The sequence below is a fragment of the Melospiza melodia genome, chromosome 5 (assembly GCF_035770615.1).
Source record: "Melospiza melodia melodia isolate bMelMel2 chromosome 5, bMelMel2.pri, whole genome shotgun sequence".
Lineage (NCBI taxonomy): Eukaryota > Metazoa > Chordata > Aves > Passeriformes > Passerellidae > Melospiza > Melospiza melodia.
Window position 1 is genome coordinate 20,954,498 of NC_086198.1, and position 18,747 is coordinate 20,973,244.

The window sequence follows — 18,747 nt, forward strand, 5'->3', positions numbered from 1 at the left end:
GGGGCGGGGCGGCCATGGAGGAGGCCGGGTGCCTGCACGGTGCTTGGGGCCCGGGCAGCCCGGGGTCGGCCATGGAGGCGGCCCAGTGCCTGCACGATCGGTGGGCCCCCAGCAGCCTGGAGGCGGCCATGGGGGCGACCGGGTGCCTGGGCGGTCCGTGCGGCGTGCACGGTGCGTGGGGCCCCAGCGGCCCGGGACCCGCGGGCGGGGGCGGCCCCGGTGGGCTCGGGCAGGGAGGGCTCCCGGTCGCGGTGGGCTGGCTGGCGCCGGCAGGCCTCGGCCACAGCGGCGGGACTGCGGGGTGCCGGCCCCCGTTCATGGCCATCGCTGCCGTCAGGGCACATGGCTGGTTTTCCTGTCATCCCGTATCCCACACCCCCTGGTTGTTTTATACTGGCACCTGGTCCCAGTTTAATACAGCTGCTATTTCCCCGAGGCTCTGGAAACCTCCCCGGGAAGCTGCTGGAGGCAGTCATAAGGGGTGGCTGTAGAGTCAGGTGGGAGCCTGCGGGCTGGTGACCACTGGTGCTTGGGGTGCTCTGTCCTGCAGCCTTGGGGGCTGCCAGCATCCCCCCGTGAGGAGCAGCCACTGGAGAGGAAGGTACCAGGGAAAAGCAGTACGAACATCTGCTGAGCAGCTGTCCTGAGGAGATGCACAACCTTCATCTGCCATATGATTATTGCATGCTAAAGGGCAGGCAGCCCAGGCTCTAGGTGTTATCGGGCTTTTAAATTCACCTGTTCTTGTCTTTGCAGTGTCAGATTATACACCTTGCATGTGGGTGTACCCGCGCAGCAGGTAAGAAGCCGTCCCCTCCTGGCTGGGTGTTCAGGCCAGTGCCCCGTGTCTCTTGAGAGGGCTCAGTGGGGGATTTACACCAAGCAGTGAGTCAGTGTAGAGGATGACACAGTGATAAACACTTGAGGGGAAATTATGTCCAGTTTTGCCCTTGCCTCAGCTTCTGAAAAACATCCAACCATCCTGCCCCTTTAAAATGGAAGCTGTGACTCTTTGCTTTACAAGGAATTGATCTCAAAAGGAGTTGATCTCCCTTAAGCAATGAGTGTGTGAATGCTCAGACAATGCAGGGGAGGTGTTTCTGTGTCTGGCTGAAGCAAGGCCTTGCTGGGAAGCAGGAACAGGCCCAAACAACAAAGGCTCCACCAGGGCTGTCTTGTCAGTGAGGTGGTTTAACCCCTTCAAGTTGCAGAGCTGCTGAAGGTACATCCTGAGTGAGGACGCCTGTCTATCTAGAGCTTTTGCCACAATAAATGTAATCTTTCTTTTTGTAATTGGAAAAAGAACAAAAAAAGATTGCCAAGTGAGTTGAGAGACCTGATCTGAAGGTATGCGTGCCTCATTCCTTGGCTGGATCATGATGCAAGCTTTGCACAGCACTGTGGGGCACTAGGGCCATGTGCACTATGTTGTGCTAGATTTGGCTGTGGCTGTGTGCTGGATCTGTGCCAGCAGCTGAGGAACAGCAATGAGCCTGCTTGCAGAGGTAGTGCCAGCTCTGCAACACAGCTAGGCTGGGGGGAACCTCTGTGTGCTAATCCTTCACCCCCTTGCAAGGAAAACCCTCTGGGGACCCGCTTGGGACTAAAGAGCTTAAACTGGGTTTTGGCTCCTGAAATGACGTCTGCCTTCCTGATCGTGTCCTGTCTTGAACTGGTGGCAGGGAGCCAAAGTCCTACAGGCAGCTGCCTCTGTGGGATCTCAGCAGGAGCTGTGTTTGCAGCTCTGTGGCCCAAGTTAGGCGTGACAGGCATCTCATGCAGTGACAATGCTGTAAGAGCAGCCTGCCATTTCAGGGATCTCTGTGCTGCTGAGCTCTCTCGCAAGCATTTGCCAGGGCTTGGCATCTTACTAGCAGTATAAGCCCCATCAGAGAAACCACAGGTGTATCCCCACAGCACAGATTGTTTTCTGTTGGCAAGTATCTCTCTCTGCTGGTGTCCTTGCTCTTCTCTAGGGCCACGCTGTTGCATTGCCAGGTGGTATGGGGCAGGGAAGCCATGCCTCGGGCTTCCACCTTCTGTGTTTTTTCCATGGTGGAGCACTTCCACAGCTGCCTGCACAGTGTGGTTGTTCACCAGCTGGCTGTGGGTAGGCATCTGTAGCCCCAGTGGGTGGGTATGGGCTTGGTCTGTGACATCAAGGAGTTGTGTAACACACTTGTGGCACTGGATTATCTTGTTCTCCTCTCTGTACCAATGCTCATAAAGTACTGGGACTTCGGGCCTCAGAAGTGATACCTGATCTTCATGAAAGGTTTTGGTCTGTTGTATATTCAGTAAAAACATTTCCAGAGCTGTTCCTAGGGCAGAGACTATGTATGTTCCTGTGTCTATACAGCATCTAGGACCTCTGTGCTAAATGGACTGAAATAAAATGTGCTCCTAAAGCCATGTGGAAACATAGTGCTGTCTCCATGGTGCCTTTTAGTAAACCATGACATGGTGATAACAGGTGTTTGTTCATCTGGGCTCCCATAGGCTGGGAGATCATCCTTCTTGTACCTGTTTTAGGGTATGTTATTGACCAGAAAAGTTCCTTCCCACTCTCCAGCCATCAGAATTGCAAATTTGTCTCTCTGCAGTCCAAGAGAAAACACAACAATTCATGGGCTGGTGAGTTTGCCAGATTAAATGGGTGGAAAGTACTTGAAGAGAGAGGTCCTTAAATACACTCTCTCAAGGAAATGGAGGCAAAAGCACAGGGCTTTGAGAGGGTTTGTATGGCTTTGAGTACAACAGTAGCTCCTTTTTTGCTTTGTTGGTTTAACTCTGTGGTTAATGGCATGTTTGTCCTTTTCCGTAACTTTGGCAGGATAGAGGTACTTGCAGACCCCAAGCCAGTCTTCTGCCAAGCCAGCAGTCCCACGTAAGTAGATGTTCAAACCGACTTGCTCAGGGGCTGGGGACTGATGGGACTCAGCCAGAGCAGACCCTTGGCCATTGTCTTGCTACTCCTTTCCCCTCTGCCCCTAGTAAAGCAGACTGAGATGTTCCATACTTAAAGGGCTGCCTTCAGTTTGCTCTTTCAAGTTCTCAGTCAAAACCCTGGGCTTGACCCGAGCCTTGCCTTTGTTGCCCCATCTGATCTGAGCTGCCCAGCTGAGATGTTGTGGGGTAGGATGGTGTGTGGTGCAAGGTGACCAGAGCATGGGAGCCAGGATGCTCTGTCCTGGAGGATACAGCCCAGCTTTTGGAACAGAGTTGCTGTCTGTGTGATGTGATGTGATCAAACTACAGCTTGACAAGCCAGGGCAACAGTCTCTTGATAACATCTCTTCTCCATTATCTGTATGGGTCTTGAATAAAGGCTCCACAAACCCATTGCCCTGCTGTTCCCTGTCCCAACTACCCTGTACCCTCTCCCATCATGGCCTCTCAGTGAGGGATGAGCAACTCCAAATTTGCCCTGGGCACAGGAGAGTAACCACTAACCCTCTGTAAAACCTCACCCACTTTCCATGGCACACCCTGACTGTAAAGTCGTTACTATTTTCACGGTCATACCTGTGGTATAGTTGGGTGGTAATGGTGAGGCAAAAGAAATTCAGTGATGAAACTCCTCCAGGGGTTTCAGAGATGTAATGAAAGGACCCTTTCTGCATATCCACTGGTAACTAAAACCTATCACTTTAAGAATCTTTTCCTTTTAGTTGACAACAACCAGCAGGACAGTGTTGGGAAATTCAGAGCCACAGAAAGAGAATGCTCAGGGGGTGCTAGTGGCACTTTGCAGGTGTGGGGAGCCATAGGGTGGAGGGGTGTGTGTGTCTGTTCCATCCTAGGCAGGGAAGGATAGCCCCAGCAAATACATTTCACACCTGTTCCTGTTACTAAAATTTGACAACGTTGCTGTTCATGCTAGGCTTGTATGGGGAAACCAAGAGACGATATGGAGCCTCACACCTGGTGCTATGACAGCTCGACCATCTGCAAGAACCTTGTATCTGTGCAAGCCCAAGAAAGATTTTACCAAGTATGGCCGCAGGTCAGTGACGTGGTAGCAGATCTTGGAGAAGGAGGCAGCTCAGAGCATATTCTCTAGGGAGGTATTCTGGCTCCCAGGGAAAGGGGAGATGCCATCTTCCACTTAATCCTCTGCTGTCACTGCATGGTGTAAAACATAGATCATGTTTTGGAATTGAAATGAAAATTGATGGAGGAAGTATAAATTACAGTGGTGCTGCCTTACTTGAAACAAGTAATTTGTAGCTCTGTTGGAGAAGATGAAATTCTTTTGGAGTCAAAGTGGTGGTTGCTGGTCTGTGAGAAGTCTTAGCAGTGAGAATGGAGATGAAACTATGTTGCACTCCTGGCTTCCCTCTATCTGAAGGAATGTCAAGACATGCAAGTCTGTAGTTTTCTCCCCTCTGCCACTATCGCCAATTATGAGCTCTCATCCTCCTGAGAGCTGCTGTCTCTTGCTAAAGGTGTCCATACAACAGCACTTCCTGCCTTTCTTCTTACCTCTTCTTCCTTCTTCCCTGGTGATGACAGGCATATTCCAACAGTTATGCTTGTTTGAAAGCTGGATGAACAAGGCACTAGGAGAGACACCAAGATGAAAGGAGCTACAAGGGCACAAGGTGCTATCAAGCCATTGTAACAAAGAGGTTTCCCAATTGGCAGAGCTGACCAACATAAATGCTGCCAGATGTTGTGGAACGGCTTCAGGAAAAGCCTAGACTTTGAAAGCAGTGCACTGAGAGTGCTTAAAAGAGGACTCTTCAGATGCCAACAGCATTTAAAGTGAGGAAATCTCAGGTGTAAATGCCTGTTTGCTCATGGCTTTTCCATGTGCACCAGTGCCAAATTTTGTTCATGCAATGGGCATGGATGTTTAACCAGACTTAGGTTACCATCTGCAAGGATCATGTTCTCTGTCAGTTGCCTTTTGCTAGCTCTTCTGTACTCCTCCTCAAAAATTTTTCTTTCTGTACAGTTGCAGACCAGTAATTGGTGGGAATCCCCTGCTACCAAAGTATGGCTACCCTTCTGAACGGCTGCTGAAGTTGTCTGAGCCTAAAAAATTCCTCCCTGCTTACCTGGAACAAAGGTGAGAGGCTAGAAAGCCTATAGGGTGCTATAGGTAGAGCTTTGGGTCCTGTAGCATCAGCGGTGTCTAATAAATGCAGGAACAGAGGATGGGTTAACAGAGGGCAAAAATGCAGAGCAGGGTCTCTGCTGGGATTAGAACTTCTGGATTCTCTCATGGGATGAGTTCTACACTGGAAATGCCCACCATATAAAGCTGCCTTCTGCTGTAGCAAATGTGAGTCTTAGAGAGCCCAGCTGCTGCCAGATTGGAGAACATCTGTGAGTGGCAGTGCCATGACTCTGTGCTTCCAGATCCCGTGAGACCCCGGAGTGGCCTGTGTCCCTGGCTGCACAGAACTACAATGCTTCCAAGCGGATACTGCAGCTTGCCCAGCCAAAGGGGCTGCACCCAGACTTCATGCCCCCCAGAGAGGTGAGGAGGAGGTTCAGTGAGATTCGGAGGGTGCAGGGATGCAGCAAACTGTCCTGTGTCCCACCCCTGGATGTGCCCAGTGTGTGGAGGGGAGAAGCTGCCTGGTTCTGCTGCAGTTTATGGCACTGGAAGAAAAACTGCCTTTTCAGAGAAGAATGTTGTCTTTGCAAATCTCCTGCTGGGGGACAAAAACCAGCCAGGTTGGAGCAGCCTAGTATAGCAGGAGAGCCAAGGGAGGCATCTGGGCTGCATCCCCTGGGAAAGTGGAGAAACCTGATGGAGATGGCATGTTTAGCTCTTAGGGAGTAGTCATGTTTGTAGCTGGGCAGCTGTGCTCCTATCTGAGTACACAGGGGGCACCAGATTGCAACTACTATGTGTATTTTAACTGCATTTTGCTGGAAGCCTAATTTATATTTCTGAGCTTGTTCCTTTTAGGTGGGTCATTGCTTTGGCAGGGGTGAAAGGGCTTGGAGCAATCTCAGATTACACTAATTTCCATGGCAAAGACTAGGTTTTCTGGATGCAGCCTCTGGGGAAATAGGGGTCTGGGCTGGAGCAGAACTGGGCAACAGTAACCCTGTGAAAAATTTTGGAAGAAGTCCCCTGCTGGAGAAGTAATCATGTTTTCTGTAGGAATGCAGTTAACCATAGCAGCACATTTACCCTGAAATCTGAATGTCTCTCCTTAGCAGGGAAGTTATTTGATTTGGGCAGGAAGATGAATATAAAAAACATGGAAGGAATTTCTCTGTACTTTTACCTGACTACACAGGCTTTCATTACAGGCACTCCCCTCCTGGCTCTGAGTGGGTAACAGCTGGGGAATCCATATAGCACCAAAATGACTTAATTGTTCAGGTGGAAAAAAGTAATGGATTCTGGAAAATCCAGAGTGACCATGTATGCAGAGGGAGGGTGCTGGGATGTTCATCCCTGTGGAGAGGGAGCATGTCCCTGTGGGCTGCTGTACAAGCTCTGTGTCTGCACGTCCCTCCCCCATTCTGGGTCCGTGCAGGTGCCAGCCCAGGTTTCCAGCTTAGCAGTCAAGGCCAGTGCATCGGCGCGGGTGCAGAAGCTGGCAGTGCCCTTGATCAGGGAGATGACCTGCTGCAGTACACACACCAAACCCGGTGTTATCATGGCTCCGGTAAGGCAGCATCACCCGACATGGATGGGACTTTGGCAGAGGAGTGGGCACAGGTGCTCAGTCGCTTGTGGCTCTCTTCATGTCAGCCCTGGATGTGCTGCCCTCCATGAGGCTGGCATAGCTGCTTCCTGAGCTGGAAAGCAGGGCTTGTGCTCCATTCAGAGCATGAACTGACTCCCAGCACATATCCCCAGAGAACGGCAGAGCTGTGCCTAACCTGCACTTGTAGGAATGGGGATAGGTGGACAAGCTTCTAACTGGAATCTCCAGTGCTGGGGGTGGGTTGGACGAAGGGCTGTGAGTAACAGGAGGCTGGAGGGCAGGTTGTGGGACTGACGAGGCAGTGATTTCTTCTTCTGCAGTTTGCCTGGTGCCAAACACAGCTGAGGATATGATTGTGTCCCATCTGTGTGTGGTCAGTGCCTGTGAACCTGGAAACTCTGAGTTGGTTGCAGGCTGAGCACCCTCGAATGCCAGGAGCATCTCTAAAGGCCTTCCTCCCCATTCTGCCACAGATTTCCATATCACCTCGGAGGATAGTTGCAACCCCTCGGACCATTGAGCTGTCGAAGCCCAAACAACTCCACCCGAACTTCATGCCCCCGCGGGATCCCGAGTGGCCGGTCACAGAGGCTGCCAAGCATGCGGTGCCTACAAAAAGAATTCTGGGGCTGGCCCAGCCTTCCTCAAGGTAGGTACTGCTTCCCTGTCCCAGGGAAACGATCAGCTGCCAGCCCATTTTGTGTGGCTCATGGCACCTTGTTCATTTGTGTTTGGCCAGAGAGATTAGGCCAAGATTGGGAAGTGCTCTTCCACTTCCAAAATGCCTGGGTTTTATATGTTTGGGTGAGTTAATGCTACATGGATTGCGGTTTAAAAAGCCATTTTGAGGTAGAATGAGTCAAAAGAGAAGAAACAGGAACTCTTTAATTCCAGCAGAATTACTGGTTGGGACTTGTTATTAATTCCAACTATAAAAAGCAACCATCTGGCAAAGGGCAGAGTGTAATACACTCCTGTTGCCCAGCATGTTGCAGCTGACCTCAGCCCAGTCTGCAGGAAGTGCTGGGAGGATGTTTCACAGAGGGTGGGGGAATGCCTGGCTGTAGTGGCTGTGAGAGATACTCCTCTCCTGACGACAGCATTGGAGGTGTGATGCCTTTTGTCCTGCCTTGACAGGGAAGGGCAGGCTTAGGTGGAGGTGTGGGAGCTCACAGGCAGCTGGCAGGTGGCCTTGCTGCAGTCAGGATTGACTATTCCTACCCTCTCTCCTCCAGACCTCGTATGACTCCACTCAACCCAGATGCATTCAAAGTGAAAGAGAGTGCTCTGAAGGCGGTTTGTACTCCACGGCTTGCAGAACTGGCTCAACCAATTAGGCACTAAGCTCCTGCCATCTGCCCACATCACCCCTTGGAACATCACTCTCTCTGGCTGTGCTCTGGCTGGAAAATCTCTTTGAACACAGTGCAGAGGCAGCACTCAGCTGGAACGCCTTCTGGGAGTTAAAATAAAGTCATCATTCCTTAAGAATAGTCATCAGGGAAAATGACAGAATTCAACTTAATGTGGGAAGACTCTCTCCCTAGGATTGGTTATGTCTGGAGTTTCTTTCTTGATTGTTTTGCTGTAATAGTTTAAGAAGTAATGAAACAACTGCTGGGGGAAGGCAGCAAAGGAACTGTCCTTTCATGCAGGGAAATGTGGCAAACTGAACTCAAAAGCACACACTAAGTTGATGCAACACAACTCCTGAATTTGGGTTTAAAATTTTTTGCTAAAGTTTTAGCAAAATTTTAGTTTAGCATAACTTTGGAGTGTCAGTAAGAAGATCTTACTGACACTCAAAAGTTTTATGCTTGTGACCGAAATAGAAATGCAAAAGGCTACAATATATCTTGAGTTGGCTTGGATCTGGGGCCTGTTTTCTCAAATGCCTGGAGAACGGGCAGGTCCAGTTACATAGGTGGGTTAAAGCTGTGTGGTTCAGATACTCAGTTGTGTGGCCCTGGGCAAAATAAGAGAGTTCTGCATTGGGATTTTTGGAGCCCCCTCAGTGTAAGAGAGAAGGCAAGTTTCAAAGGCTAAGCAGAAAACAAGTATTGATGCTAGTCTGCAGGCCAAATTCTGAGCTCCAGTCAGGTCTGTGGGTGAGTCAGTTTGACAGCTGGATTGCAGGGGAACAACACAACCTGTGCAGGGCATGACATAAAGGGAGAATGCTTTTATCTGCTTCCTACAGGGTCAGTGTGTTTTGCACTGGCTGCCCAACCACTGGTGACAGGCTGGAGATACTGAGGCAAGAGAGATGCTCACCAGTAAGGGACAAAAGCCACAAATGAAAGCATATGGCAGTTTCAGAGCCAATGTATTTTAATCTTCCCTTTGTTAAGCTGATTCTCCTTCCAAAGGAGTACAGGCAGGTGACCACAAACCAGAAGGGGATTAATCAGAGGATCCATTAATTGATTCAGTAATCCACTAAGCAGAGGACTTTTGAAGCCTTTTGAACAAGGTAAGGTCACTGGGAAATTGTGCTGGTTATTTTTAGAGCAGGCATTGTTCTGTGCCAGGATGGATGAGAGTTTGGACTTTGTGCAAGAGCCCCAGTGCAACTGCATTCCTCAGGCATGAGCATGGCCAGGGGAGACTGGGGTCTCCCCCTAAAACCCCCATGCTGTGGGGGAACCCCAGCACCACCAGCCTCTGCCACCCCAGGGATTAGGAGGTGTGTGGGGTTGTGTGGGCTGCCATGCATGGATCCACAGGTGCCCTAGGAGATGAGGCTGCCCATGGCAAAGGGAAAACCCGCTGTGCCCACTGAGGCTGCCTGGGAGAAGTGTTGCCCTTCCAGAGGAAGGAGTCTGCCTCCTGTCGTGGGGGCAGGGAGCACAAGCAGGACAGAGCACAGCTCCTCTCATTTAAAAATGTTGGGTTTTTGTAATTGCACTGGGAAAAAACCCAAAACAACCCATGAGTTCTTTTTTTTGGTGACCTTTACCAGAAAGGTAAAAAAAGGCATGCAGGGGGTGTTTGGCTTGGTCTGATTATGGTGTAGGCACTTGGTTTGCAGTATCCAGAGCTGAGTCAGGCACATTGAGCCAAACCAGGCCACTTGAACAACATACCTGGTTTTCCAGATGCCCTACTCTCTGGATGATCTGCACCTTAAAGCTCACACACACACTGCCTCTGGGGATTGTAAGGAAAAGGAATCTTTATTTCTTCCTTCTATATTTGAACAAATATCATGGCAAAATTTCTGCAAGCCTAGAACAAGGGCATGAAATTGCCTTTTCTTGTGCAGCTGCTGTTAATGACTTGAAATCACAAGATAGGTTATCAGCCATCAAAAGTTGTATACACACACATGTGTGTGTATATATATATATTTCTATATAGTGGGTTTTTTCTGGTTATGTACATGTTAAATAAGATTTATGTTAAATAGCAGAGTATTACTTTGTATCACAAAACCTATTGCAACAGAAGAACCCCAAGGAAACCCACTGAAGAGCTTCACCATCCTTTATAAGAGGCAAGGGAATTGCAGCAGCATCCTCTAGTCCCTGACAGACCCGCTTTCTGAGGGCAGCCCTTCAGACTTCCTCCACTCCGCCAGGCGCTGCTTGAACCATTTCTGGAGAGAAAGAACAAAGCAGAGACTGAGTGCACTGGGCTGAGCAAAGCCTCCAAATCACTTTCCTAAAGGTGCAGGTGTCAGCACGTGGGATGGGGTGAGGGGAACTCATGGTGCTGCTGCCTTGTGGCAAGGTGCTGTTCCCAGGCAGTGCAGGCAGCCAGGATGGTTGCTCCTGACCGAACAGTCTTGTAACCTACATGTGCACCTCCTTCAAACTCATTTCTCTAGCTCACTTCAGACCTTGACAGCACGGGTGAGTCTTTTTTTTTTTATTGCTGTGAGCCCAGGTTTTTCTTGCAGAGTAAGAGATTGGCTGAGGAGCTGGATGGTGTCTGTTTAAATGACTGGAAAAGTAAAAAAATCCTTTCCAAGTTCCAAACTTGGAAAGTTTGACAGGAATTGAAAGCTCACCTGTTTCAGAAAGCATGAGAGGTACAGCACATTGGCTCTCCAACAAATTTAAGAACAAATCAATTTTTTAAATTGTTTAAAAATTGTCTTAGTTTTAAGGCAATATGCACATCTGTGTTAGCAGCACTTAGCACTATGTCTGCTGTAACTTAGCATCTGGAAGCCTATTCCAAGAGCTGCTGATGCCACTTCAAGACAGACACAATTTAAAATATTAGATAAAATGTATTTGGTTAAAGCAACACTACCTAAGAAGAAAAGAAAGAAAAGAAATACTACTCATGTGCCGGAAGAACAGCTCAGCCTTTTCTTTGGCAATGTGCCTGTGATTCCTTTTGTTGCAGTTCATTTTGTTGCTATATTTGTTCATGGTTATTTTTGAAGCTATTATGCTCCATAATGATACAACCACAGTGCTCTCTATAAGTGCCTCTCACACTCACACTGCCTTTGACCACATCCATACGATTGACAGCCTAGCCTTCTCTCAAAAGTTTCACTTTCTGTCCTAAAGCATAATCTCCTCTTTGCATCTCATCAATACTGAATTTTTTATTAAAATGGCTGCTATTTCTAGAGGATAAAACACTCCAGATGACAGGGGCAATGATTCCCTGTGTTCTACGCAATGCAGGCACTTTGCAGCTCACCACCCCAGTCTTGATCCTGTCCCTAACATGACCTCCATCTCCAGAGCACACTGGATTAGTGGGAAAAGATAGCTATCAGGGAGGATTTTAAGACACCTACAGAGGTGCCCTGGGCATATATGGCCTGTGTTTACAAGTTGCTGTAGGGGAAAAAAAGGATTAGTGCCATTTCTATGGAGAAAAAGGTATTTTAGGGGTGCTGCCTCAAACAAGCAGTGATTGATACCTGCCTGTCACCAAAGCACAGTCCACTCCAGCTGAGGACTATGTGTGCAATGGATGCTGTTCCAGCATCTTTCCCTGGGACAGGCTAAATGCTGACATTGCCAATTTGGCTTTGCTGAGGGAGAGCCAGGCTTGGCAGCTCTCTGCAAACTGCTGCTGACTTTCCAGTGGGATGGATTTCTTTTCTATACCCATAAATGCTGCCGTGGGTCCAGTGAACACCTACATCCCAATGAGCTGCACTGCCACCTGAAGGAACTGGGAAGAAGCTGTTTGCTTCTGAATCCCATGGTAGCCTGCAGGTAGGCAGCTGGATCGCAGGGCTTGGTGGCATTCCCAGGCAGCGGCAGCCTGTCCCTGTGGAGGGATATTTGGAGGCCTCTATGTCTCCTGGAGAGGCTGACAGACTTGCCTGACATTGGGGCTTTGGGACGCTGAGGGGGGGAAGGTGCACAGCCTGAGCATGTCCCACAGCATATCCTGCAGGAATTGCATCTACCCTCTATCTGTTTTAAAATGACAGTAGTTTCTTCAGACATTAAAACCAGCAGTAGTTTGTGCATCCAAGACTGTCAGAAATAGTTTGGAAAAACAGCATGCACGGGTTGTAAATTGCGGAGCAGAAACACGTGGAGTGCAGGAAGGATGTGGGGTACAGGGAGGTGCTGTGTTGCATTAGAGCTCTCTGGGTGCAGTTAGGAGTGTGCTGGGGGTTGCAGAGGTGCAGAGGAGACTTGTGGGTGCAGTGAGGAGAGTGCAGGGTGCACGGTGGTGCAGGAAGCACACTCAGGGAGCACAAGGGGCACAGAGGAGTGCAGGCATGTGGGGGGAGCATGAGAAGGGCAGGGGCTGCTGTAGGAAGCATTTGAGGGACAGACAGGTGTATGATAGACCAGGGCAGGCAGGAGATGTGGGGCACAGAGGCATGCAGGGAGAGCGGGGCTGGTGCCAGGGGCAGGATGAGGGGCATGCACTCACCAGAGTCTGCTCCTCGGAGAGCCCGGTCTCAGCAGCGATGAGGCACAGTGTGGTGGGGTCAGGATGCTTATTCACCTTGCAGAAGTGGTATTCCAGGATCTCCAGCTGCTCCTCAGTGGGAATCACTGGCTTTTCCATGGCCATCTCCTCCTGAGGCAGGGCTATGGGGCCAGGCACTGCGGAGAGGGGCTGGTGTCATTGCTCAAGCTGGGAGTGGCCGGTGGGGCCACACTTGCTGAGCCCCAGATCTGCCATCCGTATCCCCACCAACCTCCCCCCCCCGGCCCCAGCTGTGGCCTCTGGCTGCAGCAGGGCTCAACTCCCTTCCCAAAGGCATGCCAGGCAGCTCAGCTGGGAGCACCAGCCCCCAGCAACTCCTGTCTTGTTTCCTCACTGCAGCGAGCACACGGCAGCAATGCCCAGCGCTGAGCTGTCTCACCATCCTCAGCTGGCAGGAAGCTGCAGGCTGCTCAGCACTCCCCTGGTGCTGTATTTATAGCCAGTGTCACTCCCATGGGAACGATTCATGTTTACAGCCCTATTTAGGCCTGGGCGTCACTTAGGAGTGATGTCACAGCAATGGGCATGTTCAGGGGGTTAATTTAAAGACATTCGCTAAAAAACATTATTTATCCTCTGGGTGAAGGGAGAATATCTGACATCTAAACTAGTGGATGTTGCTTATTTATTTTTCCCCTGCTTCCCAGTGATCAGGCAAGTTTGTGCAAAGGAATGATAAAACAGAGCATATGTGATCTTCTGGGAGCATGGTCTTTGATCCAGAAACCACCCTGTTTCACCTCCTCAGGATCTGTGTCCTGGTCCTTCTCTTAGCACTGTGGCTGGACATCACATAATGCTGGCCATGAGAAGGTGAGTGCACCGTTTTAAGAAATATTTAATGTTACCACAAACATTAACAGTTAGTCCTATTGCTCCTGAGCATCACTGAACTGGTTAGTTGATTGGTTGGGTTTTGGTGTGCAAGTGTTCAAATCCTCAAGGACTGTACCCAGTGTATGTCTGTTGCTCGAGCACTTGCTGCCTCTGACTGGGGTCAGTCCTAGGTGCTCCCAGCAAAGGCAGCACCAAGAAGCCCATGTTTTCCTCCAGAGTTACCCTTGTCCCACTTGTGCTTTGCATAATCTCTGGAAGATTTGGCCCAAAAGAACAAGCAAAGCAAATGCATCTTGGCTAAGTCCCACACCTCTCTTCTGCTGGGCTTCAGGTTTGCTTTCACATGGCAGAGGGTCGAGCTTGCTAATTCAGTCAACTAAAACACGAGGCACTGCCCCCACACAGCATGCACAAGTCCCTTGATGCTGAATCACTGTGGTGTTTTTGAAACTAGGCTGTGGGGTATTGGCAGGGGAGGAGCTGGTTGCAAAATGTGGCCTTTCTTGATCTGCTCTCCTGCTGTCCCAGTTGCCTGGCCCATCTCTGTCAGATTGGCTGGTTGGTGTTGCTGGTTCTCCAGTGCTGCCAGGAGCCCTTGGCCCTTCTTGGGATTCCTGTGGGCCATCTGCTGCAGACCTGCCCTGCTTCCACACTGCAGTCCAGCTTTTCTTTCCCTTTGGCTCTGGAGTATAATCCTGGAACATCCATCATGCTGCACTCCCACTGCACAGGTTTAAACCCAACTGCTTTCTTGGTTGGCTGGTAACTCACCTTTAGGTACCCTGGGGTACTGAATGCCCCAGGGCTTTCTCTTGCTGACAGAACTTCTAGGATGGAGCTCAGCTTCAAAACTGTCTTGCAGCTTGTGAAGAGCCAGGCACAGTGAGAGGCTGGAGAGATCCTCTTCTTTGAACTTTACCTCATAAAACAAAGATCCCCCTGAGCCTCCTCTGCAGAAAGTGCTTTGATAATAAAAGAATCCTTTGGTATTTGAGTAGGGGCTTATAAATAGACCAGGGCTGGTTGTGAAACAGCCCACTCTGCTTGAGTCACTTGGTAAATACAGATTGTAACACAGAGGTTGTGTAACATTGGAGCACCTCTGAGGGCCATAGAGTGCTGGTAGACAGTACAGACAGCATGACCCACCAGCCCTGGGTGGACTGAGGAAAGACCATCTCTAACCCCAGGGACTGCAAGCCAAGCTGGCCTTGTCTGCAGTGCATTGCAGCTGCCTGGGCTTCCTGGAGTCAGCTCAGTTCAGAGGCATCCATATAGGAAGGGGGCATCATAATTCAGTTCCTCATTCATGTGAGGTAGTAGGAGTCTGCTGAATGCTGCTCACCTACCTTAGATGTTTGTAGACCTCTGGAAAAGATGCAGGGGTAGAAGGAGGTCCCCTGAACTTGAGGTGCTGCTCTCCAGCACTGTGGCTGCCAAGCTCTCCATGAGGCCAAAATGCAGATGAGGCCACAAGTCCTGCCTCTTCTTTTTTCAGCACACAACTGGGCCACCTGCCCTTCCCCCAGAAAGCCCAGTCACAAAGGGATCCTCGTCACCTCTATATCATGCATCCAGCCCGGGCCACCAGCAGCAACATGCCTTGGCAGCTCATAAATCACTGTTTGCAGCCTGCTGCATTCATGTGCATTGATGTGAGTGCATGGATTTGCATAGGGAGCCCATGCTTCACCTTTCATGTTTCACCTGCACAGCTATTTCTGCTTCTGATTATCTCCAGGTTCCCGAGGCGTTTCCCCACAGGACACAGTATCTTCTACCTGCTGGCAGCTCAGAGTGCCCCAGCATGTGGGATGTGATGCCTGATGGCTTTTCTTTATTTCCTCTCTACCCCTGCTCTGGAAGGAGTACAGTTTTTGCCTCTCAAGGTTGTGAGATGGGTTTCAGGAAAAGGCAAAAACCCTGGGGCACCTGGAGGGCTTTGCAGATCTCCCCACATCGCTCCACTATGTCCTGGAGGCTTTCAGGAGCCATATGACCCCTGTGCAGCATATGGCCTCCAGCACTTGGCACCTCCTGGGTGCTAAATTTGGAGGTATATGACATGACTCGAGGGCACCAGGAGTGCCTAAATGGCCAGACTGGCCCTATTGAGACCACTAATCACCTGCCCACTACTTAAATGGAGCCTTGTTTAAGCCCAGGCATGCAGCTGGGCTTCAGGCTGTCCAACATCTCTCCCTGGACAGGAAAGGTGATTGGCTCACTTATATTTCTTTAAGCCTGGCAGAATTTTGGAGACTCACAGCTGTTTGGCTAAGCTGCTGAAAAGCACACTTCTTACTGCTTTTTCCTCCTAAATTTTTGACAACATTAAACAAAATGCTTTTTCAGTGCAGGGAATGTTAGCCATTCAGCAGGGCCACGGGGCTGCAGTTGTTATTCAGCCGGGGTTTACTCACCCAGGCAGAAATGACAATGCCAGATGCACTGTCACAGGGAAGCCACCACACCTGCTTTGTCCTAAGTGTCAAGCTAAGAACCCCTGGGGAATTCACGCTTGGCTCTGATGTCGTGGTTTTAGGCAGAGCGATGTGAGAGCAGAAGCTTGCAAGTGGGCCTGGGCTGTGGGCAGCTCCAGCCAGCATTGCTATGTACATGACAGCACCTGGTGCTCTTAGTGTGGCTGATAGGGCATTAAAATGCACCTCCAGGGCCATTTTGGAGTGAGCAGACAAAAATTAATGGTTGATGGACACCAGTTGCAGCAAGAGAAAGTCTTATTATAAATATATAGTACTCTGCCCATGTCCTGTGGTTGCACTCAACTCCCCAGAAACACCCTGGGGTTACTAGCAGGACTCCTAACTCTGGCCTGAAATGGGCAAGGACATCTTTCTGTGTCCCAGCATGCTTGTCCAGCACTGCTAGTGCAGTCAGCATTTACAATCCTGGCAGAAATCTGCCACTTTTCCAGAAAATACATGATCTCTGCTCAGCTTTGCTTTTTTGAACAGTAGTCACAATAGCTGGCTGGCTGTGCAGCTTTCTAACGATTTACTGCACCCAAAGCTCCTGGAAATCTCTCTGAGCAGTAGCTCCTGCCAAGCTGATGGGGCTCCATAGCCTCTGCTGGGCTTCTTGACCCTTTCCCAGTGCTCCCACTGTCAGGCTGGGATGTGACTGGAGGCATCTGCATCTGGTTTTAGCTTGCAGCTATTTCCTGCCACTGCAGGGATCAAAATAGCAGTTCTCAATGCAAACGAGCCCTCTTACCCTCCCTTGCTCTGCTGCAGAGCCGTGTCCTGTCCTGAGCTTTGCTCATCCTCCTGCTGCGGGGTGGCTGTGGATAACATCAGCCAGCATGGCGCACAGGATAAGGTGGGACAGAGGCTCTAAAAATAAACCGGGCCCTGCCATAAATAAGGAAAAAACACCTGTCATGCATCCTGTAAACTACCGTCCAGTCTTTTAGAAGATAATATCGGATAGGAACAAAGCAAACGGGAGCACAGCAGCTGCTGCAGCAGAGGCAGGACGCCGCGGTGGCCCTGCCTGGGGTCTCTCTTCTGCCTGCCCCGGGCATGAGCCCTGCTGCCCTGCTGGGTGCAGCTCCGACCTCCTCAGCATCAGTACTCACAGGGGAGCTCCTGCCTCCATACCCCATCCCCAACTGCAAACCCACCCCAGCAGCCCGGCTCAAAGCCTGCGCTTACCTGCAGCTGGCAGGGACCAGAGGTGTGTAAAACAAGAACCCCGCAGGTCCTCGGGTGACTGCTTAAGTATCTGCGTGTGTGTTTGACAGGCGGGGACCTGAAAAACCTGCCGCAAATCTCAGGAGCTGCCGGGCTCCACAGCCGCTCTCTGGGCTGGTAATTCAGGTTTGGCACCCGCTCCCTTTGGCAGGGCTCCCCGCGCTCCGCGGCCGTGCGCTCCGCGGGCTCTCGGTGCCCGCCGGCCGTCGGGGCGCGTCCCGCCGCGCTCGGGGCCCCGGCCGGGGCTGCTTCCTGCGGGGCTACAGGAAAGGTGCAGGCGGGGTGCGGCGGAAACTGCGCTTCGTGCGGCGGAGCTGCGGCCGAGCCCGTCCCGCCCGGCCGGGCCGCGTCCCGCTGCGCCGCTGTGAGCAGCCCGGGCGGATGGAGCCCGCCCCGCTCGCTGCTGCGCGGGGCTCGGTTCTCATCTCGCCGAGCGTCTTGCAAGGGATGTGTCCAGGTTTAACATTCCTGAGCCTGCTGTCACTTTGGTCAGCCCTGTGATCGCGCCACGCTGGGCGTAAGGGCAGGACTGGGTCCTGGATCTGTCCTGCTGCTGCTGCTGCGGCAGCCCTGAGAGGCACAGCCTGCCTGGGGATGGGGAGGAGAGCAGGGCATCCTCTGCCAAAGCCGTCTCCTCGATGGAAGTGCCCAGGAGCCTGCCGTTCTCAGTGTGGTGGTCTGGGAGCATTAGACAGCAGCTTAAAAAGAGGCATCTTGTGGGCTGGAGTGCAGTGGGGAGGGGCTGATTTTTCTCTGAGCTTGTAGACAGCTGGAAGGGGATGCTGGAAAATCAGAGAGACTGAAGAAAGGGCTCATGAAAAATTGAGTATGGCTTGCAGTGGCTGAGATTATCTGCCAGATCAAAACTCAAACTGGCACAGAATGCAAAAGCTGTGAAGCTGGCTGGAGCCAGGGGGAGGGAGCCCTGACCCTGGGGAGAAATGGAATGGACAAACCCAGGCAAGAAACCTGCCTTATGTTTAGCAGGGAGCCAAGACCATCCTTTAGCGGTTTTGTAATGCTGGGGGAAACATGGGCCAGGGCAAGGGGATTGCAAAGAGATCTGTGCCAAAGGACAGGCAGACCTGCGCCAGTTTTCCTAGCAGGATGACATTGATCAAGCAAGATCAGGGGATAGCTTCAATGCCTGATAAACCAAATGGTGCTGTTCAGAGGCTGCCAGAGAAGTTTTTGGGAGAAGACTTGATCCTGCATGCCTTGGGCAGGCACCTGGCCAGAGGAATATGTCCTGTTTATCACTGGTGCTAAGCAACAGGAGCATGGCTATCAATGGGTGCACACAAGCAGATTGGATGATGTGACCAGGGGACGGCTCCAGGAGCTGTGCCTGGGGGCATCAGGGAGGATTCAAGGAGGCTGGAGCAGACCCCTGCAGCAGGATTCAGCCTTGGATTTCAACCTCCGCGTGGGAGAGTCCAGGCAGAGTTTCCAAACTGCATACTGACACGTCCTTGGGGGAGCTCTCAGGGGTATTGCTGCTTATCTGCCCCATGTCTGTGCTCTGCTCTGGCATCTGCTCTTGGCCAGTCTCAGTGACAGGACAGATGGGAAAATATTCTGATCCAGAA

The 18,747-nt window shown here is 51.0% G+C and overlaps 2 protein-coding genes across 6 annotated transcripts; one reads left to right on the forward strand and one right to left on the reverse strand.

Moving 5' to 3' along the window:
• Positions 1–313: 313 nt before the first annotated feature.
• SPMAP2L (sperm microtubule associated protein 2 like) lies at positions 314–8,200 on the forward strand. Its single transcript, XM_063158002.1, has 7 exons — positions 314–799; positions 2,834–2,887; positions 3,884–4,006; positions 4,961–5,074; positions 5,368–5,488; positions 7,154–7,329; positions 7,916–8,200. Exons 1-7 carry the CDS (start codon positions 777–779, stop codon positions 8,022–8,024), a joined length of 720 nt encoding a protein of 239 aa, XP_063014072.1. The 5' UTR covers positions 314–776; the 3' UTR covers positions 8,025–8,200.
• A 1,637-nt stretch (positions 8,201–9,837) lies between these two features.
• On the reverse strand, positions 9,838–17,323 carry HOPX (HOP homeobox). Of its 5 annotated transcripts, XM_063156564.1 has the most exons (4): positions 17,120–17,323; positions 14,214–14,355; positions 12,546–12,721; positions 9,838–10,278 (listed from the first exon to the last, which is right to left on the reverse strand). In XM_063156564.1, the coding sequence occupies exons 3-4, from the start codon at positions 12,687–12,689 to the stop codon at positions 10,201–10,203; spliced, it is 222 nt and encodes a 73-aa protein (XP_063012634.1). In that variant the 5' UTR covers positions 12,690–12,721; positions 14,214–14,355; positions 17,120–17,323; the 3' UTR covers positions 9,838–10,200. The 5 variants fall into 5 exon arrangements, with proteins under 5 accessions (XP_063012634.1, XP_063012633.1, XP_063012629.1 ...); XM_063156563.1 differs by lacking the exon at positions 14,214–14,355 and having other exon boundaries at positions 17,120–17,260; XM_063156559.1 differs by lacking the exons at positions 14,214–14,355; positions 17,120–17,323 and adding an exon at positions 16,680–16,743.
• Positions 17,324–18,747: the final 1,424 nt, after the last annotated feature.